This window comes from Syngnathus acus, chromosome 12, assembly GCF_901709675.1.
Source record: "Syngnathus acus chromosome 12, fSynAcu1.2, whole genome shotgun sequence".
Taxonomy (NCBI): Eukaryota; Metazoa; Chordata; class Actinopteri; order Syngnathiformes; family Syngnathidae; genus Syngnathus; species Syngnathus acus.
Window position 1 is genome coordinate 4,583,112 of NC_051097.1, and position 24,778 is coordinate 4,607,889.

The following is a 24,778-nucleotide window of genomic DNA, read 5'->3' on the forward strand; positions in this document are numbered from 1 at the left end:
AGGACAACATGATTGCATTTTCTTCTCCTTTGAGCGTCAACATCGCAACGGACGTGCGGACTTACCGTCGAGCGGCCGCTCGCACATGTACATTAAGGAGGATCTGCACGAGCCATGTCTCCACTTTCCAGGCTGACTGTCTACGTGCACACCTTGGTTGACGTACGCGCAGGATTCATTGTTGGGGCTGTTGAGAAAAGTCGGGAAAAAGGAGACACACATCCGACAAACGTGCCAATTAGGAAGCTTTTCCTCCTTTCTCATCAATACGTGTGCTCTCTCAAAATTCGCAGATGGGATCCATAATCTCGCCGTGTGTTCCGCCTGACAACAAAAAGACGCAAAGAGGTGACCTTCTTACCTTCTATCTTGACGCGAGTCCCAGTTGGCGTAGGTCGGCGTCACACCGGTGTCGGACAAAGACAGTCTTTTTTCTCCTGCTTCAAAAAACCGACACCAGGCCACGTCGCAGTTCTGCCGAAAGCAATCGCAGGTGACAGTTAAGTACCAGAGGAGAGTCAACGTATTCTACCGCTTTCGTCTCACCAGATTGGAACGTCCGATCCAGAACGGCTTGTCGCCCATTTGCTCCTTCACGAAGCTTTGCTCGTCCTCGGAGGTGATGGAGACCAGGTCGCCGCCCTCCCGGACGCAGTCGTAACGAGCCCCCAGCCAACCGTTGGTGGTCTCCATCTTCTTGTAGCAGTTGGAGCCAAAGCGGCGCCACCCTTTGGTCCTTTCACATGTCTGAACGACTGAGGACACATTTGGGGATTACGCACTCAGTTTCAGACAAATGCGTCATCTGCATCAACGCTCACGTACGACAAAAAATGTGTCTGTTGACACACATTGGGGAGAATCGGCCGAGCATCTCGTCTTACCTCTTCTCTTGCAGACGTAGCCGCGCTTCTTCTCGCAATCGACAACTTCCATGCCGCCCTTGCCACTGAGTAAGGAGTTGCAGCGTCGGCCGAGGGGGTCACCAGGGTTACCTTGAAAGAGACCACAGATGCTCAGCGCTCCTTCCTTCCTCCAAACATCGGCCAGGTTTTAGACCCACTTGCGCCCAAAAGGACGGAACTCGGTGAGGATTCGTCAGACTGCTCGCTGCCGACTTCAACAATGATGTCGCTGGCGTCCAACCACAAAGAGGAACCGCTTGGCAGAAGCCCTTTGGGTCAAAGGTAAATACAGAACAGAAGGTTGAAGCATCTTACAGATTTGCGAGTGCAAAACGCTGAACTGAAACAAAGTGCGGGTGACGTCTGGGTTGGGTCCTTGTTCATGGGGGTCACAAGCTTATTTTTGGTCTTTTCTTTGGAATGACAGAAACTCGGCAAAATGTTGACGCGAGTCGGTGGTCTCTCGATTTAACTTTCTTCCGCATGGATTATTTCATCAAGCACTTCAGATGCACCAAAAAGCGCAGCAGACTGTGGACGGCCTACCTCGTATGAAGGTGTGTTCGTTCGAGTCGGTGATGGCGAGCAGGTTGCCTCTGAGGCGGGCGCACTCGTCTCGTGCCTCCTTCCAGGTCTTGGTGGGCATGGCGTTGATCAGGTAGCAGAAGTCGTTGGCGGGGTTCTCCCGCCACCAGCCGCACTTTGCACTCTTGCCTGCAAGCGAGACTCGAGTCACTTGAGGGCAAACAAGATTCTGCATGCGGGCTGCAGGCTGGGACGCCCACCTGACGCTGATGCCGACGCCGGAAGTAGCGGAAGAGAAGCTCTGGCCTTGCCTGCAAGCATGCGAGAGGGATCAAATATGAGAGAGCAACGAGAAGACAAAGGGCAAAGGAGAGGTCGTGACTTTCTGACCTTTTTGACAGATGGATGGACCAAGGCCAGTACAACCCTCAAGCTGAATTTCTCCATTCTCATTCAACTTTGCGCAGTCATCTGCATTTTGAGTAGGGTTCTTTGTGACGTTGTCCTGCGGAGGATACAGCGTGTTTGGTGTTGTAATTGCTCTGATGGCTTCTTGCGAAATGTCCTTCAAAGTCACCTCACTGATTCAAATCTGTTTTTCTTCTCACCATTCTCATCATTTCCAGAACCAATAGAAATTGTTGCAATATTCCAACCTGAGTTTCAGATTGAAACTTTCCAAACCCTAAATTGTTTATTTTTAGTCTGACAAAAGTTCCCCTGTAAAATGAATGGTGCACTTTTATTGTTTTTTTTTCCTTGTATATCACAATTCTTAGCCATCAAACTAAAGGACATTTTTCAACAAATTCAAATCTATTTGATAGGAGGACCATTCTTGTCAGATGTTTCCTCCCTATTGAATCAACTCTGTTCTACTAAAATGACACTTGACACTGTTTTGCTTTCCAACATGACAGCTTCATAAGTGACAATTTTTTAGACCTCCGCTGCAAACGTGTCACTTACTGTAGATGATCCGTCGAGCCACTCAAATTTGCCACTGTTGTTCTTGAGTCCCAGCCAAGGTTGAACTCCTTCTCGCACGTGAGCTTGAGGAAAGCAGAACAAGCACTTGTGACAATGTTATGAAACATGGCGGGATGATTGGTCAGTTTGTCTTGACGCTCACCAGCCAAAAATCGTCTGTCAACCGGTGAGCGGACGCTGGCCAAGAGACCTCTCTTTTCCTTGCAGAAATCTTCAGCCGCTTGCCAAGTATTAGGCGTCCCCTCAAAGTGATAACAAGAGTCCTTGTACAGGATCTCGTTAGAGTCACAGTAGGAAGCTGAAACCCAAAATAAACTCATTAGAAAACCACAGCGAGACAGAGTAGGTGTAAAACGAAAAAAGAAACAAAACGACAACGAGAGGCTGCGGGTGTCAAAAGAAGCGTCGCTGCCACTCACTCTCCACTCGACTGTAACTGTAACCTAAGTCTTTGTAGGAACACGGCCATCCATCTGGGCAGTCTGCAGAAAGATGACATGGTTGCGCTTTTCTCCTTTCAAACATCACGTCAAACGTGCAGACTTACCGTCGGGCGACCGCTCGCACATGTACACGAATGAGGATCTGCACGAGCCATGTCTCCACTTTCTTGGCTGACTGTCTCCGTGCACACCTTGGTTGACGTATGCGCAGGATTCATCGTTGAAGCTGTTGGCAAAAGTCGGAAAAAGCGAGACACATCCGACAAAGTGCCAATTTTGAGGTTTTGCCTTTTTTTTCTGATGAAAACTCCCCAAAACTCTTTTTTATATATATCTATATATATGAACATATATATGTATTTTTTTAACCTCGTCACGTGCGCATATTTTAGAAAGCAATTTGAAAATATCAACATGCATCAACCTGACACAGGATGCAAAGAGGGGATCTTCTTACCTCTGGTCTTGACGCGGGTCCCAGTTGGCGTAGGTCGGCGTCACACTGGTGTAGGACCAAGTCACGCTCTTTTCGCCCGCTTTAAAAAACTGACACCAGGTCTCGTTGCAGTTCTGCAGAGTCCAAACTCATTGTCAATGGCGTACCAATAGCGAGCCAACAGCAGCCTGCACTTACCAGATTGGAGAGTCCGATCCAGAACGGTTTGTTGCCCATTTGCTCCATCACAAACATTTCCTCGTCTTCAGAGGTGATGGAGACAAGGTCCGCGCCCTCCCAGAGGCAGTTGTGACGAGCCCCCAGCCAACCGTTGGGGGTCTCCATCTTCTTGTAACAGTTTGAGCCATGAGGACTCCATCCGTTGACTGTGTCACATGTTGGCTCATGATGGGTTAAAGCTGATGAAACATCAAAGTTCCCATGGTCATTTTTCAACCAAGCAAGCAAACAAACAAGCAAGAAGGCACGCCACCTAATTCAGCCAAATTGCGTCACCTGCATGACTGACAATCCACAATTGACAAGACTTACAAAGGACTTGGGCATTTAGGGCTATTAGCCTGAAATAATAGTCACAAAAAAATCAACAAGGCACATTTTTTCACGAGACATTCATTAACCAGCTTCAAGATGCTGAATGATTTCAAGGAATGATGCACATGTCAAAAAACGGAGGAAATTCAGTCCACTTCTGTCATTCTGCCCCTCGAACAGAGAAAAATGTTTTTTTTTTTTTTTTTTTTACTCATGTGCAGCCCACAGGATGGCGCTACAGGTCAAGAGTCCACGTTCAACTTTTCTTATTTTCATTTATCACCATAATATGCGTTTGCAATCTATGCAAAGGAAGACGTCTTTTTTAACACAGCTACAGAACAATTAGAGCTCACAGTTTTTTTTTTCAGGTAGTTACACAAGAAAGATCTCATGCTCAGTTGTACATTTGTAACGCATCACTATTCCATCAGCGCAATAGGCTAGCTAGTCAACATTTAAGAGGGAAAAAAAAAACATTGAAAAAAACTGGCTGAAATTATGCTCCCATTTGTTTTTGCTTTTGGCAAAATCTCAGTGGGGAAAATGCACTATATGCTGCGTATGCACCAAAAGGACCTCCAAAGCGACAGGAGAAAAGTTATTTCGAATTGCTATTTCATGTATTTATTTACAGCTGTCTCTTCACGTGTGATCATTAACAGAGGCGCTGCACTGATAGGGGCGCCTCTGCTCTGTGCCCCTCATCTCCGCCCACACACACGCAGAGGCGCTCCAGAGCAAAGGAGCCTTCCCGAGCATGCGAGTGTTTTCTAAAGAATTCAGGTGATGGTTTGCACATTTTATCTTGTACAAGTAAATTTTGTCAAATAAAACAATTCCATTAAGTAAATTATTAGGATTGTACACTTGACCATCAACCCCCACATCCCTGGTTGTCATATGGCCACCCCAGCTGATGCAGGGCCCCCCTCGGCCACCCCAATGAAAAAGTGCATTCAACTCAGGACATTGGCGAACATATTCTTCTTAAACAAAATCTGAAATAATGGGCCATTAAAATCACCGCAAATGAGCAGGGCTACTTCCCAAAGCACTGGCTGTTCTAGACGGGGGTGTCTCCAGAGGCAGGTTGGAGGTTATACCCCCCCCCCCCACACACACACACACACACATTTCTGCATTCCCTGCATGTCACATTTTTCTGCATCGCGCATAAATATATTTATATAATACATATCTTAGTGCAATTTTCAACTCGGGCTGCTACAGAGGATTATTTAGCTAATAGAATAGTCACCCATGGTATAGTCACTATACTGCGAGCTGATCTTGCATAACCCTCATTAGCTTACAGCCCGAATTCTTTACACCATGAAAGTAAAGTAAAAATAAAGACAAGCATCGTCATGTCATTTTTGTTTTGCATCGTTTGAAGTCACCAGACTTACCAGGAAGAGGCTGCTGAGGCTTTGCCGGGATTCCTGGAAGACAAAAGCCAAAGACTCGAGTCAGCACGTTGTGAGAATCCACTGAGCGTAGCCACGTCTTACCTCTTTTCTTGCAGATGTAGCCCCTTTTCTTCCTGCAATCGTCAAACTTCCAGCGGCCGTTGCTTGTGAGTAAGGAAAGACAGGATGCACCAGAGAGGTCACCGGGGTCATCTGGAAGGAGATGACAGATGCTCGGCTCCGTTTCACCGCAACATCGCAGGCAAACATCGGTTGGGTTTTGGACACACCTCTGTCCATGAGCATGTAACCGAACGGGGATCCGTCAGTCCACTCGCTCCCGTCTTTCATGATCTTGTTGTTGGCCCCCAACCACAGAGAGGGAGCGCTCGACAGAGAAGTGTACAGACCTTTGGAGGTAAATGGTAAAATATGCAACAAGAGTTTGAGACATTCCTGTTGGCGCTCTGCTCGCTGATGGCTCGCTGACTGGTGGCCACGCAGTATCGTATATTCAAGTATATTCGCGGTTGTCCGAGGAAACCAAATGCATGCATGTGAGGTCTGGCGCTCTGCCCATGTTGGGGGAATTCAACAGCCCTGACGGCAACCTGACGGACGGACAGCCTACCTTGTGTGAATGCCTGTTCATTTGAGTCGGCGATGCTGAGCAGGTCGCCTCCTCGGCGGAGGCAGTCGTCTCGCGCCTTCTGCCACGTCTTGGTGGGCTTGTGCTGGATCAGGTAGCAGAAGTCGGAGGAGGAGGATCGGTCCAGCCACCAGCCGCACTTTGCACTCCAGCCTGCAAGCGAGACTCGAGTCACTTGAGGGCAAACCGGTGACAACAGACCTCATGTCGACTGCCGGGAGGGACGCCCACCTGCCGGCGGAGGAAGAAGAAACTCTTGGACCTTGGCTGCAAGAAAGGAAAAGAAAGGAGTCATTCGCACTCTTAGATTTACCTTAAAATGTAAAGTGCATTCTATTATTATTATTATGAGAGGGCAAAGTGATTGGTCGTCATTTTCGGACCTTTTTTACAGATGAATGGCCGACTTTCGGTGCAGGACCAATCCTCAAGTTGACCAGTCGGCGACAAGGCAGAGCAGCCACCAAGCCCTTTCGGCCCGTTTGGCACCCACACAATGTTGCCCTGCCGACGACACGCCAGAAGTGACTTTGGTGCGTTTGGGCTTGCTTCCCACCGCATTTCCTCCAAAATGATGAGTCCTTTTTTCCTCCCACTGATCAATATTTTCTCAACCCTTTCCTACAGTATGACTTGAATTCATTTTACAATTTTCTTCGAGTTAAATCACAACTTGAATTTCATACTCGAACTTTTCCAGTCATTTTATTCTCAGAAATGTCTAACCTTAACCTCTGAAATTCTGCACTTTGATTTTTCACTTCACTCACTTTCATTCTCATCATTTCATAACTTTGTCCTTGTTAATGCTTCAGCTGATTCACACCTTCAATGTTTATCTCTTTTGTAACACGGTGACCATTCTTACATTGTTCTGTAAAATTTGGCTTCCGATATGACACCTTCATTCTGAGCAAATGACAGCTTTTGTAGACTGCTGTAAACGTTTCCCTTACCGTAGGTGTTGCGTCGCTCCACTCAAAGTTGTCCTTGTTCTTCTTGAGTCCCACCCAAGATTGCACTCCTCCTGCATATGGCACGTGAGCTTGAGGATATCAAAGAAGCGAGGAGATTTAGCACAAGAAGAGCATGGTGTCAGACATTGCGAAGCGCTAGGGGACGATAGCTGGGATCGGCAGTTTGTCTTGAAGCTCACCAGCCAAGAATTGGCCATCAACCAGTGACTGGACGCTGGCCAGGTGACCACCGTTCCATTCTTCGCAGAACCTCTCGGCTGCCTCCCAAGTTCGCTTCGTCCCCTCAAAGTGATAGCAAGAGTCCCTGTACAGGAAGTCGCCAGTGTCGCAGTAGGAAGCTGAAGCCACCAAGACACATGGATTACAAATCCACAACAAGACAGTGCAGGTGTGAAAAAAAGCGTCGCTGCCACTCACTCTCCACTCGATTGTAGCCGATTCCATAGTCTTTGTAGGAACACAGCCGTCCATCCGGGCAGGCTGCAGGGGGACGACCTGATTGCATTCTTTTTCTCCTTTGAGCGTCAACATCAACGGACGTGCAGACTTACCGTCGAGCGGCCGCTCGCACATGTACATTAAGGAGGATCTGCACGAGCCATGTCTCAATTTTCCAGGCTGACTGTCTACGTGCACACCTTGGTTGACGTACGTGCAAGATTCATCGTCGGAGCTGTCGGGAAAAGGCGTGAAAAACGAGACAAACATCTGCATCTTGCCCGGCACAGGACGCAAAAAGGTGACCTTCCTACCTTCCGTCTTGACTCGAGGTCCAGTTAGCGTAGATCGGCGTCAGAGCAGTGTCGGACCAAGTCAGCCTCTTTTCTCCCGCTTTAAAAAACTGACACCAGACCTCGGCGCAGTCCTGCCAAAAACAATACTGGTTGTCACTCAAGTACCAGGAGAACGCCCACTTGCGCTTCCGTCTCACCAGGTTGGAGAGTCCGATCCAGAACGGCTTGTCGGCCATTTGCTCCATCACGAACTTTTGCTCGTCCTCCGAGGTGATGGAGACCAGGTCGCCGCCCTCCCAGACGCAGTCGTAACGGGCCCCCAGCCAACCGTTGGTGGTCTCCATCTTCCTGTAGCAGCTGGAGCCGAAGCCGTGCCACCCTTTGGTCATTTCACATGTCTGAATGCCTGAGGGAACATTTTGGGATTTTTTGTCTTCTTTACTAAAATTATTCATTCAGTTTCAGCCAATTGCGTCACCTGCATCACCACTCACATCAGACCAAAAACGTTACAATTGCCACTTTGGTCCTCCCGGCCGAGCATCTCGTCTTACCTCTTCTCCTGCAGACGTAGCCGCTCTTCTTCTCACAATCGACAACTTCTATGCCGCCCTTGCCATGGAGTAAGGAGTTGCAGCGTCGGCCGGGGGGGTCACCAGGGTTACCTTGAAGGAGACCACAGATGCTCAGCGCTCCTTCGTTCCTTCATACATCGGCCAGGTTTTAGACCCACTTGCGCCCAAAAGGACGGAACTCGGTGAGGATTCGTCAGACTGCTCGCTGCCGACTTCAACAATGATGTCGCTGGCGTCCAACCACAAAGAGGAACCGCTTGGCAGAAGCCCTTTGGGTCAAAGGTAAATACAGAACAGAAGGTTGCAGCATCTTACAGATGCGAGTCCAAAACGCTTAACTAAAACGAAGTGATGGTGACGTCTGGGTTGGGTCCTTGTTGGCGGGGGTCACAAGCTTATTTTTGGTCTATCCTTTGGAATGACAGAAACTCGGCAAAATGTTGACGTGAGTCGGTGGTCTCTCGATGGATTCTTTCATTAAGTACTTCGGCTGCGCCAAAAAGCGAAGCAGACTGAGGACGACCTACCGTGTATGAAGTTGTGTTCCTGTAAGTCGGTGATGGCGAGCAGGTTGCCTCTGCGGCGGGCGCACTCGTCTCGCGCCTCCTTCCAGGTCTTGGTGGCCATGTCGTTGATCAGGTAGCAGAAGTCGTTGGCGGGGTTCTCCCGCCACAAGCCGCACTTTGGACTCTTGTCTGCAAACGAGACTCGAGTCACTTGAGGGCAAACAAGATTCTGCATGCGGGCTGCAGGTTGGGACGCCCACCTGATGCTGATGCCGGAAGAGGCGGAAGAGAAGCTCTGGCCTTGCCTGCAAGGATGCGAGAGGGGTCAAATATGAGAGAGCAATGAGAAGGGCAAATGAGAGGTTGTGACTTTATGACCTTTTTGACAGATGGATGGACGATCGTAAGAAGCACAACTGTCGATCTCAACTTCTCCAGCACCAGTCAATTTTGTGCAGTCACCTGAAGGTTTAGGAAGATGCCACGGGACATCATCCTGAAGACGACAGTGGACATGACTCGAGCGTGTTTGGTGTTGCAGTTGCTCGGATGGCTTCCCACCACATTCCTTCAAAGTCACTTCATTGATTCAAATCGCTCAAATTAATCTTCACAAGCTCTATCTCACAATAAGAATTGTTGCGATGTTCCAACCTCTTCCAACTTTCAGTTTGTAATCTATATAATCTAGACAGGGAGACCATTCTTGTTCGATGTTTCCAGATTCAATCAACTTTGTTCTGCTGAAATGACACTTTTCAACTTTATCCTTCTAACGTAACAGCTTCATTAGGGCAAAGTGAAAACTTTTTAGATCTCCCTTGCACACAGTCACTTACTGTAGATGATCCGTCGCGCCACTCAAATTTGCCATTGTTCTTCTTGAGTCCCAGCCAAGAATACCATGCTATTCGCTGGTGAGCTTGAGGAAAGCAGAACAAACACTTGTGAGGAAAAATTGCGGGACGATTGCTAGCATGGTCAATTTGTCTTGGTGCTCACCAGCCAAAAACTGTCCGTCAACCTTTGAGTGGACGCTGGCCAAGAGACCTCCCTCTTCCTTGCAGAAATCTTCAGCCGCTTGCCAAGTTCCATTCCTCCCCTCAAAATGGTAACAAGAGTCCTTGTACAGGAACTCACCAGAGTCGCAGTAGGAAGCTGAAAGCCAAAAGAAACTAATTAGAAAACCACGACGACGCAGTTTGGGTGTAGAAAGAAGCGTCGCTGCCACTCAACTCTCAACTCGACTGTAAGTGTGACCGAAGTCTTTGTAGGAACACGGCCATCCCTCCGGGCAGTCTGCAGAAAGATGGCGCGGTTGCGCTTTTCTCCTTTCAGCATCAACATCGCAACAGACGTGTGGACTTACCGCCGGGCGACCGCTTGCACATGTACGCCAATGAGGATCCGCACGACCCACGTCTCCACTTGCCGGGCTGACTGTATACGTGCACACCTTGGTTGACGTACGCGCAGGATTCATCATTGGAGCTGTTGGGAAAAGTCGAGAGACACACATCTGACAAACGTGCCAATTTGGAGTTTATTTTCCTCTTTCCCGATAAAAAGAAAACAAAAGCTCTTTTAAACCTCATCACATATTTACCCATTTTTGGAAAGGGGTTCCAAAATCTCCCCGTGCATCTCGCTTGACACAGAACGCAAAGAGGTGTTCTCTTACCTTCCGTCTTGACTCGAGGTCCAGTTAGCGTAGATCGGCGTCAGAGCAGTGTCGGACCAAGTCAGCCCCTTTTCTGCCGCTTCAAAAAACTGACACCAGTCCTTGTCGCAAACCTGCCAAAAACAATACTGGTTGTCACTCGAGTACCAGTAGGAAGCCCACTTGCGCTTCCGCCTCACCAGATTGGAGACTCCGATCCAGAACGCCTTGTCGCCCATTTGCTTCTTCACAAACTTCTCCTCATCCTCTGAAGTGATGGAGACAAGGTCGCCGCCCTCCCAGAAGCAGTCGTGGCGAGCCCCCAGCCAACCGTTGGTTGTGCTCATTTTCTTGTAACAGTTTGAGCCGTGAGGACTCCATCCGTTGACTGTGTCACATGTTGCCTCATGATCGGTCGATCCTGATGAAACAGCAAAGTTGCCTTGGTCATTTTTCAACCTTTGGTGAAAACCAGAAATTCAGCAAACAGGCATGAAGTGCATTGCCACCTTTATCAGATCACCAAATGATTCCCGAGCGCGGCACCGCTGCTGCTCACTGCTCCCCTCTCCCCCAGGGGATGGATCAAAATCACACGGGGATGGGTTAAACGCCGAGGACAAGTTTCACCGCACCCAGATGTGTGTGTGACGACGATCATTGGGACTTTTGGGACTTTAACCTTATATCACTTTTTGACAGATTAAGTCACCTGTATAGCTGACAATCCCCAACTGACAAGATTTAGGTGGGCATTTAGGGCTATTAGTCTGAAAGAATACTGTCCCAAGAGATAAACAAGGCAATTTTTTTCACAAGATGTTTGTCAACCAGTTTCAAGATGCTGAATAATTTCAAGCACTCTTGCACATGTCAAAGAACAAAGGAAATTCAGTGCGCAGTCAACATGGGCGGCATTTATTATGTCATGTGGGGGGCGGACCGCCCCCCCCCCCCCAAAAGAAAAAGCAAAGTGATTTTATCACTGTGTTTATCACTGTGTGGGGACTTTAGCGCCACCTTCATCTGCAGGCCGTGTGGGAGAGCTTGAGGCAAGTGAGGAGTTTTCAGGTTAATTAAGTCAGTAAGCAATTGGCTAAGGCTGCGTCATGGCCTGTAGCCAATCAGAGCCAGTGTTTTATACATGCTGACTGACGCACTTCCATCAGTAGTCACAACAGGACCGCTGAAGAATTTTCAAGAGGCGATATCAAAATGTATTTTAATATTGATTGAGGTTTAAGGCAAAAACGTGCATGTATTGTGTTATGTGATTTTTTTTAACCGTAACGCTTTTCCCGGTAACGAGTTACTTTTATTCAGTAATACAATTAATCAATCGACCTCGTTGGCGGGGTTCTCCCGCCACCAGCCGCAATTTGCACTCTTGCCTGCAAGCGAGACTCGAGTCACTTGAGAGCAAGCAAAATTCTCCATGTGGGCTGCAGGTTGGGACACCCACCTGATCCTGATGATGGACCCGAAAGAAGCGGAACAGTAGCTCTGGCCTTGCCTGCAAGGACGCGAGAGGGGTCAAATATGAGAGAGCTATGAGAAGACAAAGGGCAAATGAGAGGTTGTGACTTTCTGACCTTTTTGACAGATGGATGGACGAAAGTCATCGGTACAAATGTCGATCGCAACTTTTCCATCATTATTCAATTTTGTGCAGTCACCTGTAGATTTAGGAAGCTGCCACGGGACATCATCCTGCGGACGACAGTGGACATGACTCGAGCGTGTTTGGTGTTGCGGTTGCTCGGATGGCTTCCCACCACATTCCTTCAAAGTCACTTCATTGATTCAAATCGCTCAAATTTATTTTCACAAACTCTTTCTCACAATAAGATGGTTGCGATGTTCCAACCCCCTTCCAACTTTCTGATTGAAACTTTTCAATAACAAAATGTCTCCCCGTAAAATGAATGGTGCACTTTGATTCTACAAAGCACGTCATTGTTTTTTCCTTGTAAATTACAATGGTCATCCTCAGAAATCTAAGACATCTTTTCACTCGTAACATGACTCAATACAAGTCAAAGTCAAATCTATTTGACAGGGAGACCATTCTTGTCAGATTTTTCCTTCTATTTCAATCAACTCTATTCTACTAAAATGACACTTTTTAACTCTTGCCTTCTAACATGACAGCTTCATAAGTGACAATTTTTTAGACCTCCGTTGCAAACGTGTCACTTACTGTAGATGATCCGTCGCGCCACTCAAATTTGCCACTGTTGTTCTTGAGTCCCAGCCAAGAGATATATCCCATTCGCCGGTGAGCTTGACGAAAACAGAACAAACACTTGTGGTGAAAAATAGCGGGACGATTGCTGGCATGGTCAATTTGTCTTGGTGCTCACCAGCCAAAAACTGTCCGTCAACCTTTGAGTGAAAGCTGGCCAAGAGACCTCCCTCTTCCTCGCAGAAATCTTCAGCCGCTTGCCAGGTGTTACGTGTCCCCTCAAAATGGTAACAAGAGTCCTTGTACAGGAACTCGCCAGAGTCGCAGTCGGAAGCTGAAAGCCAAAAGAAACTAATCAGAAAACCACGAGAGGGCGCTGGTGTCAAAAGGAGCGTCGCTGCCACTCACTCTCCACTCGACTGTAAGTGTAACCCAAGTCTTTGTAGGAACACGGCCATACGTCCGGGCAGTCTGCAGAAATACGGCGTGGTTGCACTTTTCTCCTTTCAGCGTCAACATCGCAACGGACGTGTGGACTTACCGTCGGGCGACCGCTCGCACATGTACGCCAATGAGGATCTGCACGAGCCATGTCTCCACTTTCCAGGCTGACTGCCTATGTGCACACCTTGGTTGACGTACGCGCAGGATTCATCATTGGACCTGTTGGGAAAAGGCGTGAAAACCGAGACACACATCAGACAAACGGGCCAATTTGGTGTTTTTTTCCCTCGTTCACGTCCTCAGATAACGTGCATCCCACCTGACACAGGATGCAAAGAGGTGATCTTCTTACCTTCCATCTTGAGCCGTGTTCCAGTTGGTGTAGGTCGGCGTCACACCAGTGTCGGACCAGTTCAGTCTCTTTTCTCCCGCTCCGAAAACCTGACAACTGTCCTTGTCGCAGACCTGCCGAAACCAATCCCGTTGTCAATGGCGTACCAAAAGCTCGCCGACAGTATGCTTCATCGAAAGGATTTGATGTTAAATATCCCTTGTAGATTGGGGTCAAACGTTTTGTACTTGAAAAAACTCGTATGTACTTGAAAAAAATCAAACTTAAATCTGAAAATAAACGAGCTGATCTTAAAACTAGAAAAATAAAACAATGTAGTAAAACAAAACACTTGTTTGAAAGTGTTTTTGAGTTCGCCTTGGTAATATTTTGGAAAATAGTATTTATTTTCAGGTTTCACCGCAATTTATTTTCATGATTTGAGATCTTTTTTCCAGTTGCATGTATTCAGATTCGCAATTATTTTCAGGATCAACTCCTGTTGTTTTTTCAGAATGGGATCTTTTTTATTCAGGTTCAAATCTTTTTGAGTTGTAATCCCAAATCTGGCGTGGGGCGGGGCGTGGAATCACAAATGACAGCTTAAGTGGAAGGCTTAATTGGAACCACTGCGCAGAGACAGCGCTCTCAGGGAACGTAGGAACTAAAACAAATGGAATTTGACACCTCAATACGGCATAGTCATGACATTGGCAGCCTTAGAATTGATGCCCGTGACAAATCTATATTGAAATACCCAGTTCTGAGTGACAGTACTGAGCGCCAACAGAGATTTAAGAGCAATTGTTCAAATTCAAAACGTTTGACCCAAGGCTACCTCCATACAACAGCCGCTTGCGCTTCCGTCTCACCAAATTGGAGAGTCCGATCCAGAACGGCTTGTCGCCCATTTGCGACTTCACAAACTTTTCCTCCTCCTCGGAAGTGATGGAGACCAGGTCGCCGGCCTCCCAGAGGCAGTCGTGACGAGCTCCCAGCCAACCGTTGGTTGCGTCTATCTTCTTGTAGCATTTGGAGCCGTGAGAATTCCATCCGTGGTTTGTGTCACATGGCTTATGACGGGTTACACCTGATGAACCATCAAAGTTGTGAAGGAATAGGGTCAAAAGACACAAAACCCGCCTAGCCACAATAACAGATACGCTGATATAAGATAATAACAGAGGTTGCTACAACTTCACGATTCAATATGTATTTCTGTGCACTGCAAAATAAATGTCTTTTGATATGTGGCCTAAATAGCTTAATGACCCTTAAGGAACTGTGTAATGCTTGCCTGATGTTTGTTCTCTAAATCATGGACACGGCCAGAGTCGTCTTGACCGTACAGTACTTGATTATATCTTGTGTTTTGATTAAACGTCATATGTCGCCTAATGCGAGACGCCAGCTTTTCGATTACTACTGAACGCTCTGCGCAGAGGGAAATATTTTGCCTAACAAAGATAAGATATGGTGGGAAGCATGATTAAACTAAGAATATAATGATGTGAGCAAAGACATGGAGTATCAAAAGAACTAACTTTGCATAGTCAGGGAACAGTAATAGATTAATGATGTTACAGCCAAAAGCTCACATAAATTCGTACAAAATGACAAAAGTGAAAGAATGAGGTACGACAGTATATGTGCAAGGATGGAGGAGAATGTTTACAGGAAGGTCACTCGGAGATAAAAACCAGCTGGTGCCAGAAGGAGACAGCCAAGGACTCGGCCAAAGATGATCACCAAGGCCGAAAGACGGGATGGAAGACAACAGCCCCCACACACACACCGAATCGTCCAGAACCAGCACCCACTCCCATGGAATCAAACGCTACTGCGAACTCGCCCCACCCCAACGACTCATCACCCATCAAACGCGCCCCACACCAACTGAATATAAGCTGACCAAAGAACCTTGAACGTTGCCTTTTCTGAATGGAGACTTTCTGCTCTTGAAAGGCCCAGCGCTGTATTGTACTTTCCTGAAAACAGAGCTTTCTTAACAAGAATTATGATTGAACTCAACCAACCTGTGTAAGTCTAATTTCTGCTTCAGTGTCTTTGCATTTTCCTAAATCTGAAGAAATTAAACGACCACGCAGTGAGTGAATTGGATAACAGGTGATTGGCAATGGCTTTTGCCGTGAGGCGCAGATAGCGCTCCCTAAATTGTGGACCAAATCCAACAGTTGCCATGGTCATTTTTCAACTCTTGGTGAAAACCAGAAATTCAGCAAACAAGCAAGAATGCACGCCACCTAACTGTGTCACCTGCATGACTGACAATCGAGAATTGACAAGACTTACAAAGGACTTGGGAATTTAGGGCTATTAGCCTGAAATAATAGAGTCACAAAAAATCAACAAGGCACATTTTTTCAGAGGATAACCAGTTTCAATATGCTGAATAATTTCAAGAACTGAACGGAGGAGATTCAGTCCACTTCTGTCGTTCTGCCACTCGGAGAAAGAAGTTTTCTTTTTTTTTTTTACTCAGGTTCTGTCCACACGATGGCGCTACAGGTCAATAAATTCCACATCCAACTTTTTCTTTTCTTTTCATCGATTGCCAAAAGATACATTTGCAATAAGGAAGACGTGATGACAAGTCACGCCTCTTGTTCTAACATAGCTACAGAACAATGTCCGTGACTATCTTTTGCTCTTCACCCCCTTGACACACGTTTCAAAGTATTTTCCCTTTTCTTTTTTATTGGAATGAGACAAACTCAATGTGCGGTTGCGAATATTAAAGCCAATAGTGGTCTCGCTATGTGACGCGTGTGCATGTGCACATCGATATACGTGTGCGTATACGAAAAAAAAAAAAAAAAAAAAACTCTGCAGCCGAGATGATGTTTTTGTGGATTTTGTTTGGAGGGATGGACAAAAAAAGTGCGAGGTTAAAATCAAAGTGGATCATATGATATTCTTTTCTGTAATTGTTTCAGTTGGATCAATATTGCACGTCCTATTAGATATAAAACATTGTTTGGTGTTAAAGAGAGATTTGATCACTTATACTTATCCTCACAAGGATGTACGACTTTAATGTAGAACGGACATCTTCATTACTATTAAGTACAAAATTGACTATTTGCTTATTTTCACTACAGTGCATGTGAGGAGAAAAATAGGGCGTCTGCCTTTCAAGAAAAGTGATACTCTGTATACACTGGATACAATGTCCCATTGTGTCTCGCAATCAATGTTAGCTTGTTAAAAAGGTATAACATAAAAAGACAGTTTGCACTCACATGACTCAAGAAAAAACGTTGACCCACAAGGTTTACGTGCACAAGAACAACATTTATGTGACGTCAAGAACATCCAATCTTAAAACAACTCCATTTGGGTCAAACATTTGACCAAATTTGGGTTACAAATCAGACCGAACTGTTTGGCGCAGAACAATCCATTTTTATACAAAACTCCATAAATGCCAAAACATTCCATAGTAAATTCACCCAGCTTACTGAGTCGGTCCAATTTTTAACCCAGCAGCGGATCCGCATTGCAATCCGAACCAAATGCCTCCTTCCAAAGTTATAATAAGAGTACAACGATCGCAAAGTTGGACATTTTCTTTTATGTACTCACCGGCTGCGCAGCTGTACATCATCCATACGACGCAAGACAGGTGGACCAGCGCCAGGCGCGCGGCCAGCGGGGCCATCATGGTGACGGAAGGCCACCAGAGAGGCTATTGAACGCAGAAATCACGATGTGGTGCTCCGCAAAAAACAGGTGACGGCCGCCGAACGGAAGCTTGCTCCGGTGCTGCTGCTGCTGCTTCTGCTGCTCGGCCCCCACCCACGTGACTCACGCACCTGAGGAAGAGCGCGTTCCAGTGGAGACGCTCTTTACGTGTGCACGTCTTTGGCTGCGGTAACGCGATATTATTTTGGCCACCTTCGCTCAGACTTTGATTTGATTCGGGATGGGAAACAGTTGAAGCAAGCAAAAAAGAGGGACAACCTTTGTGCATGGTCACTTCAACCTACGTTTCAAAGTGAAGCCAAGTAATGCGTAAAAGTAATTTTTACTCGACATCCGTCAAAGCGGATTCAGCTCATGACAACGTTGGCTGACAGAAAGAGCAAAAACATTGGGTCACTAAATCAGCTGACATTTTCTGATCAATTGTGTCCGAGCAGCAATGAGCAGGTTGACATGTCACATTTTGGGCTAGGGAGCCAAATGCAGGCAAGCAGGTCTATTCCACAGAAGGAATGTCTTCTTAAAAGGCACTGGCGGTCCTAGACAGTTTTACCAAGGGGATTGTCTCCGTTTTGGTTGCATATAGTCAACAGGGTTGCAAGAAACGTGTTGAGAAGAAAATACGTAAATTAACTGCAAAAGATTCGAGAGGAATCAAAGGTGAAGCCACCACGAACCCGTTATCCTCTAGTGTTGTCATAGTTCAGAACTACAACCTACTTGGAGTGTCAAGGTGTTCTGTGCTCAAAGACATGGCCAAGGTAAGAAAAGATGAAACCCGACCACCACTAAACAAGAGGCACAAATTGAAACGTCAAAACTGGGCCAAGACATACACTACCGTTCAAAAGTTTGGGGTCACAAAATTGTTTGGGTGACCCCAAACCTTTGAACGGTAGTGTATATATTTATTTAGATAATTATTTATAGATTATATATATAATCTTCTGTGTAAAAAATCTTATAATATATATGTATACTTATATTCATAGATTTTTTATAATCTTATACAAATATAAGATATAATTTATAATATTTAATTCATAATATTTTATTATAATAATATTTACACTACCGTTCAAAAGTTTGGGGTCACCCAAACAATTTTGTGACCCCAAACTTTTGAACGGTAGTGTATCTTAAGACAGAACTTAAGATGAACTGATGAGATGAGAGTGACTCTTGACGGACCAGATGAATGGGCCTGCGGCTGGATCAGTGTCGGGCACAGAGCTCCGTTTCGACTCAGACACCAGCAAGGTGGAGTACTGGTATGGGCTAGTTGGACCTTTTCGGGTTGAAGATGGACACAAACTCAACTCCCAAATCTACTGCCAGTTTTTAGAAGATACTTTCTTCAAGCAGTGGTACAGGGAAAAGTCAGCATCTTTCAAGAAGACCATGATTTTTATGCAGGACAATGCTCCAGCGCATGCATCAAAGTACTCCACTGCATGGCTAGCCAATGAAGGCCTTAGAGATGAAAGTATGATGACATGGGCCCCCTTCCTCACCAGACCTAAAACCTATTGAGAACTTGTGGGCCCTTTTCCAACGGGAGATTTACAGTGGGGGAAGACAGTACACCTCTCTGAACCTCTCTGGGAGGCTACGGTTGTTGCAACACAGAAAGTTGATTGTCAGCAGATCAAGAAACTGACAGACTCCATGAACGAAAGGCTTGTGGTTATTATTGAAAAGAAGGGTGGCTATATTGGTCACTGATTTTTTTTGGGGGGAAATGTCAGAAATGTTTTGAGTTGTTTGATTATTATTCTCACTTAAACAGATGACAATAAACAAATGATGTGTGAACATTTTGGTTTTCATTTAGTTGCATAATACTTCTCTACACTAATAATTGCCCAATAATTGTGCACACACAGATTTTCTTCTTAGAAAGCCAAAACCTCTGTTTTACTTTATGAGATAATCAGATTGAAGTTTATTAACATTTTGGATTGACTGCGGTCACTGTAGTCATAAAATTAATCCTGAAAAATAAAATTTCCTAATCATTGTGCACACGGTGTAGGTGCTCTCGTGAATAAGTGAGTGTATGTCATCACTGACAACGACAATTGTGGAATCACAGAGAGTGATATTCTAATTGATGACAATTCAGGATAGCTGGGAGACCGTGGCGGCCCTGCGGAGGCGCGGCACCTTTGAATGGCCTTGAGTGAAACCAAGAGGATCACTGTGCTGGATACATTTGTTACCAGCAGCATCTTGTCGGAAATATGTCTGTAACAAATTCAGGCTCCAAGAGAAGAGAGGTGCCGGAGAAAAGAAACCGAAACCTAACACACACAAACGAAGCCTAACTCTCGCTCGCTCGCACGCACGCACACACGCGCGCACGCACACACACACACACACACACACACACACACACACACACACACACACACACACACACACACACACACACACACACACACACACACACACACACACACACACACGCGCACACGCACACATTAAGGAATCCTCTCTTCTCAAATGGAGTGTGTGTGTGTGTGTGTGCGTGCGTGTGCCTGTGTGCATGCATGCGCGTGCGTGTTAAGTTTCGTTTTCTATTCTCTGCCTCCTCCTCCCTTATCTTGAAGACCGAATTTGATACAGAGACATATTTCCAACATAATGCTGCTTGTTACAAATGTTGCCAACACAGTTATTCTCAGGTTATCTTGTTTCCATTCAGTCATCCAATGGTGCAACGCTGCCGCACAGTCTCCTTGCCGTCCCGAATCTTCATCAATTGGAATTTTACTCTCTGTGATTCCACCTGCCACAATTGTCTTTGTCAGTGATGCCATACACTCAGTCATTCACAAGAACCTAAATGACCATTGGCTCACTTTTATGTGGTTCATGCATGATTGCATCAGTTGGCAACAAGCAAATACCCAAATAGTTTGGCACCAGGCACAAAGCTCATGAAGAGCAACAAGTATACATTTGGGAATAAATGTTTCCTTAATAGATTTCAAAGTGTATTTCTTTTTGTGCATGCGTGTGTGTGTGTGTGTGTGTGTGTGTGTGTGTGTGTGTGTGTGTGTGTGTGTGGCTCAGTCAAAATGAGTTAGTGTGCCATTCCACAACTATTAATTTTCACAAAGTCTGCTGTCTCAGATTTTATATTAGCAATTTGCATATCCTCCAGAATGTAATGAGAAGTGACCAGCTCAACTGCTGCTTAATTGCAAAATAAACCTTATTTGCCTTGAAAATGAACGCCACACACACAAAAAAAAAAAAAAACACGTTTCCACGGCAAACTTCCCAGATTTTTTTTTTATCCAATTGAGTACTTGGGAGTCAATCCTCAGGAGGTGGGTGGGGTAGACAATCAAAAACCCAGAAAGTTTGACAAACTCCAAGTATTGATTATGCAAAAACCATTAGTCAGAATCTGGTCCAGAAGTTGATTGACAGCATGCCAGGGAAAACTGAAGATGTCTTGGAAAAGAAATGTCAACACTGCAAATATTGATTTATTGCATGAATTCCCAATAAAAGCTTTTGAATGGTGTGTCTTTGTATTTACCTCATCATCGTCACTAACGATAAACCCTAGTTTGCGTGTCATCAACTCTATGTGGTCTCTTTCAACTCTACTTTTTAATATGAAATGTTGCTTAAGGCCTTGCTTGAATTAGAAGATAAAGCGCACAATCAATTTACACCAGTGAAGGCTTTTGTTCCACTGCTTGAAGGAATGTGACGTTGCGGGCGTCCCTCTTTCCTGTGGGCCTGCAGTGTTGCAAAAGTACTTTAGTTGTAGCTGTAGCAGTCTGAATGGCCTTCTCTTTGGAATTAAAGACACAAGCCCAAAAAGGTTGAGAACTATACGCGCCCAATAACTAATTGTGACATCTAGTGGCGATTGTTAGTTATTTTTCTAGAATTTTAGGTTTTAAATAACATAATTTTAGGCAAGGGCATTTTGGAAGAAAAAAAATATATAGTTTGTAATTGTTTTTTTAAGTGAGGTAGTGAATCACGATATAATCAATCATAATATTAGTTGCTGCTTTGATTTAAAATTAAATTCCTAATGTATTTTTTGAGAACAGGTCTGTGCTATTATTCTCAAAGGACACTCGATATATACACTACCGTTCAAAAGTTTGGGGTCACAAAATTGTTTGGGTGACCCCAAACTTTTGAACGGTAGTGTAAATATTATTATAATAAAATATTATGAATTAAATATTATAAATTATATCTTATATTTGTATAAGATTATAAAAAATCTATGAATATAAGTATACATATATATTATAAGATTTCTTACACAGAAGATTATATATATAATCTATAAATAATTATCTAAATAAATATATACACTACCGTTCAAAAGTTTGGGGTCACCCAAACAATTTTGTGACCCCAAACTTTTGAACGGTAGTGTATATTTTTTATTTTCAAATGGATCAAATAAATAGCACAAGGCCGGGGGAGGGGGGGGGCATGCTTCAGCTTATCGGGGTTGTGAGGTAAACAAGAAAGCAGTAGAAATACAAAGTATGCAGAAGCGACATAGAAAGTAGGAATTAGTTGGCAAGATATTAAAACAGTGACACCAGAGAACAGCAAGGCAACATGTGAAGAATTTATAAAAATAAAGGCAGACTCTCCAATTATTGTAGAGGCAATTAGCAAAACTAAAAAAAAAAGATAATTGTGAAGGCAACAGAGAAATATCCAAGCATTGGTGGGAAGCAGTACAGTACAGGTAGTAGGCGCAGGAGTAACTCCAAAAGCAGAGGTAGCATTTAGACTGGGACATATTCTGCAGGTAGAGATCGGAAAAGTTCAGAGACAGTTATTTGAGTTCCCTGGGAAAACCGGGCGAATGGAACGGGTAGTGTGTTTTTAGTCTGTAACTGCCGACTCTCTCGTCGTAACATTCGACCCAGTAGGTGGCGGTAATGCCCCATATATCAGGAGGTAAACTGGCAACAACAACAACAAAAAGCAGGAAAGAAGATTTTTTTTCTTTTTCTTTTGGGCAGGCGGAACCTTGCGCCGATCGTTGCGTCAACTCGGACCTCTAACTGAAAGCAAACGCCAAGGTAAACCCAGGTTCCCTCCCAGTTCGTACTTTTAATATCAGTCTTGTTTAAGATTTGTTTTGAAGAAAGAGAATGGCAGTCAGTGCGGTTCATCTAGAGTCGGACGCCTTCCTGGTGTGTATGAATCACGCGTTGAGCACAGAGAAAGAAGAAGTGATGGGTTTGTGTATCGGAGAGGTGGAACTCACCAGGGTCGTCCACATACACTCCGTCATCATCCTCCGCCGGTCGGACAAGAGGAAGGACCGGGTGGAGATCTCCCCGGAGCAGCTGTCTGCCGCCTCCACGGAGGCCGAGAGGCTGGCCGACACGACAGGCAAGCCGATGCGGGTGGTTGGCTGGTACCACTCCCATCCGCACATCACCGTGTGGCCCTCGCACGTCGACGTCCGGACTCAGGCAATGTACCAAATGCTGGATCAGGGCTTCGTGGGCCTCATCTTCTCCTGCTTCATCGAGGACAAAAACACCAAGACGGGCCGCGTTCTGTACACCTGCTTCCAGTCGACCCAGGCCCAAAAGGGTTCCGACTACGAGCGTGTGGAAATCCCGATTCACGTTGTCCCGCGCGAGACCATCGGTAAAGTGTGCCTGGAGTCGGCCGTGGAGCTCCCGCGGATTCTGTGTCAAGAGGAGCAGGATACGTACCGGAAGATCCACAGCCTGGCCCACTTGGACCCGGTCACCAAGATCCACAACGGGTCTGTATTCACCAAGAACTTATGCAGCCAGATGTCAGCAGTGAGCGGACCGCTGCTGCAGTGGCTGGAGGATCGCCTGGAGCAGAACAAGCAGATCATTGCGGCGCTGGAGCGGGAGAAGGAGAGACTGACGCAGGAGCTGAGTGCCCTCTGAGTGGGTGAAGGATGGGAGAAGAGTTGATTGGGACACAATTTTTTTCGGGGGGGGGGGGGGGGGGGGTGGTATGTTTGCATTTCCTTCTCTGAAGTGGTCATTGAAGTTATTCCAAATACAATGTTGTCTAAGTCAAATGTTTGCTCTCCGAACAAGGACAAAAAAATAACCCAACTTGCTTAAGTTGGAGCACTAGTGAAGCAAAGCAATGTTTTTTTTTGTCTTTTTTCCTTGCAGGCAGTGGTAAACAGAGCAAGTGCCTATATTTGAGAATTTATACTCTCCATTGATCATATACAATTGTATGCTTTGTTCTCACAAGTAAGAAAATTAAGTTCACTCCTACATCTGCCTCACTTGTTAAGGTTTTTTTCCCACTAATACTACTGTGACATTTCTGAACACTGGCAAAACAAGTAGAGCACGATAGTAACACGTGTTACTCGTGAGGCAGTCGTGACTAAAGAAAATCTGATAAGGTGTTAAGAATTGGTACATGTCTCTAACAGAGCCCATCTAACCAATCCATGTTAAACTAAACATACAATTTGTTAAAGAAAAAAAAAGCATTTGTATTAATGGACGCCCCCTTGTAAATACTGTATACTGTACATAAATGGGATATACAAGCTTAGCAAGTTTTCGATCTTATCTCATATTTTATGCACTACACCCAAGCCAAATAAATCTGTTGTGGTGTTAATAAAACTTGATGTATGAGCCATTTTTGTCCTTTTATTTTTGGACTATTGTAATTGAATTGCCACTAAAGTCTAGTGACTAGATCATAGGTGTCAAACTCAAGGCCCAGGGGCCAGACATGGCCCGCCACATCATTTCATGTGGCCCGCAAAGACAAATTGTACATTGACTTCATGTGTCAAGACTAAATTAAATATTGAGTTCACTTTACAAAAAATAGAGTTATTGCTGGCAATTTTTATTTCCATTCATTTTTTAAAATAATATGTATAACAGTTTTTACTACTCTCTGATTTAAAAGCTAGTTATTCATTAGTTTGTTGTGTGGCCTATACTTTATATAGAAGATGCTGACAGTTACAATGGCCCTCCGAAGGAAACAATGATTATGATGCGGCCCGTGACAAAAATGAGTTTGACACTCCTGAACTAGAGGGACTCTTGCAAACTACCATGCATTAGACTGGGAAGTCATAAAGCCGGCAGGGCTGACAAGAAGCAAACAGGGACATTGTACGGCACGGAACTCCACGACAGCTGAAGGGAGTACGATGGCGGAGTTGTCTGCAGGCAGAGGAAAAGGGAAAAAAGGGGTAAATTTGAACACTGCTAGGGCTTCTCCTGTTTTGGTTCCATAGCGTAGGGGGGTCCATGACTGTGTCAGAGATAGGAAGTTTGGGGGACACTGAGTTGCATTTAATGGATGACTGCCACAGGGCTAACACCTGGACAGAGGCTGACCCGACGTAGCAAAATAGGTAGGAGTGCAGTTGGCGTAGAGTAGAACAGTGGATATTTGGGCGATGATAAAGAAGATGGGAAGGGATCAGCGGGAGTGAGATTATCCTGTGCTAACCTTGGAGAATTGTTCAGCAGTTACTGATATTGAAAAAGCTGAGATATTGGCCCAAAATTTAGTTTAGTCTATAGCGCAGAAAATGTATCAGGGGTGGCAAAAAATCGGAAAGAATGTACAATACTTGAAAGATTCTAAAGTAAAATGTTGAAATATCAGAACCCAACATTGGAAAATGTTTTAAAATAAGAATTGAACTCGAAATGGTGTTTTTGTCAACATAGCAAC

The 24,778-nt window shown here is 45.3% G+C and overlaps 4 protein-coding genes across 4 annotated transcripts in view; 1 reads left to right on the top strand and 3 right to left on the bottom strand.

Annotated features, from left to right (window-relative positions):
- The window catches only part of LOC119131662 (lymphocyte antigen 75-like), a 1,013,224-nt gene extending 1,010,143 nt beyond the window's left edge, over window positions 1–3,081 (bottom strand). Inside the window, exons 1-11 of the mRNA XM_037266296.1 lie at window positions 2,994–3,081; window positions 2,563–2,718; window positions 2,400–2,482; window positions 1,821–1,935; window positions 1,691–1,741; window positions 1,452–1,619; window positions 1,064–1,174; window positions 885–995; window positions 547–755; window positions 362–474; window positions 66–187 (exon numbers count right to left, since the gene is read on the bottom strand). Of these exons, the coding sequence (XP_037122191.1) occupies window positions 66–187; window positions 362–474; window positions 547–755; window positions 885–995; window positions 1,064–1,174; window positions 1,452–1,619; window positions 1,691–1,741; window positions 1,821–1,935; window positions 2,400–2,482; window positions 2,563–2,718; window positions 2,994–3,081 (1,327 nt within the window). The remainder of the gene's footprint in view (window positions 1–65; window positions 188–361; window positions 475–546; window positions 756–884; window positions 996–1,063; window positions 1,175–1,451; window positions 1,620–1,690; window positions 1,742–1,820; window positions 1,936–2,399; window positions 2,483–2,562; window positions 2,719–2,993) is intronic.
- Window positions 3,082–7,705: 4,624 nt separating this feature from the next.
- Window positions 7,706–17,060, bottom strand: LOC119131663 (C-type mannose receptor 2-like). The gene is made up of 14 exons (XM_037266297.1): window positions 16,934–17,060; window positions 14,200–14,417; window positions 13,349–13,461; window positions 13,094–13,215; window positions 12,961–13,023; window positions 9,710–9,865; window positions 9,547–9,629; window positions 9,086–9,203; window positions 8,968–9,012; window positions 8,729–8,896; window positions 8,360–8,470; window positions 8,181–8,291; window positions 7,807–8,032; window positions 7,706–7,757 (listed from the first exon to the last, which is right to left on the bottom strand). Exons 1-14 carry the CDS (start codon window positions 17,010–17,012, stop codon window positions 7,706–7,708), a joined length of 1,665 nt encoding a protein of 554 aa, XP_037122192.1. The 5' UTR covers window positions 17,013–17,060.
- Window positions 10,384–10,788, bottom strand: LOC119131762 (secretory phospholipase A2 receptor-like). Its single transcript, XM_037266470.1, has 2 exons — window positions 10,568–10,788; window positions 10,384–10,501 (listed from the first exon to the last, which is right to left on the bottom strand). The coding sequence occupies exons 1-2, from the start codon at window positions 10,712–10,714 to the stop codon at window positions 10,385–10,387; spliced, it is 264 nt and encodes an 87-aa protein (XP_037122365.1). The 5' UTR covers window positions 10,715–10,788; the 3' UTR covers window position 10,384.
- A 4,998-nt stretch (window positions 17,061–22,058) lies between the features above and the next one.
- Window positions 22,059–23,705, top strand: LOC119131004 (lys-63-specific deubiquitinase BRCC36-like). Its single transcript, XM_037265053.1, has one exon. It carries the CDS (start codon window positions 22,210–22,212, stop codon window positions 22,990–22,992), a length of 783 nt encoding a protein of 260 aa, XP_037120948.1. The 5' UTR covers window positions 22,059–22,209; the 3' UTR covers window positions 22,993–23,705.
- The last annotated feature ends 1,073 nt before the right edge of the window (window positions 23,706–24,778 follow it).

Bases quoted from the DNA above. Each gene is read 5' to 3' on its own strand.
- LOC119131762 (XM_037266470.1), bottom strand. From the start codon at position 10,714: ATGAGCACAACCAACGGTTGGCTGGGGGCTCGCCACGACTGCTTCTGG. The intron at 10,502-10,567 runs GTGAGGCGGAAG...TGTTTTTGGCAG, and splicing joins GGATCGGAGTCTCCAATCTG to GTTTGCGACAAGGACTGGTG.
- LOC119131004 (XM_037265053.1), top strand. From the start codon at position 22,210: ATGGCAGTCAGTGCGGTTCATCTAGAGTCGGACGCCTTCCTGGTGTGT.
- LOC119131663 (XM_037266297.1), bottom strand. From the start codon at position 17,012: ATGATGGCCCCGCTGGCCGCGCGCCTGGCGCTGGTCCACCTGTCTTGC. The intron at 9,866-12,960 runs GTGAGTGGCAGC...TTTGGCTTTCAG, and splicing joins CACTTACAGTCGAGTGGAGA to CTTCCTACTGCGACTCTGGT. The intron at 8,292-8,359 runs GTGGGTCTAAAA...GTCTCCTTCAAG, and splicing joins TTCCGTCCTTTTGGGCGCAA to GTAACCCTGGTGACCCCCCC.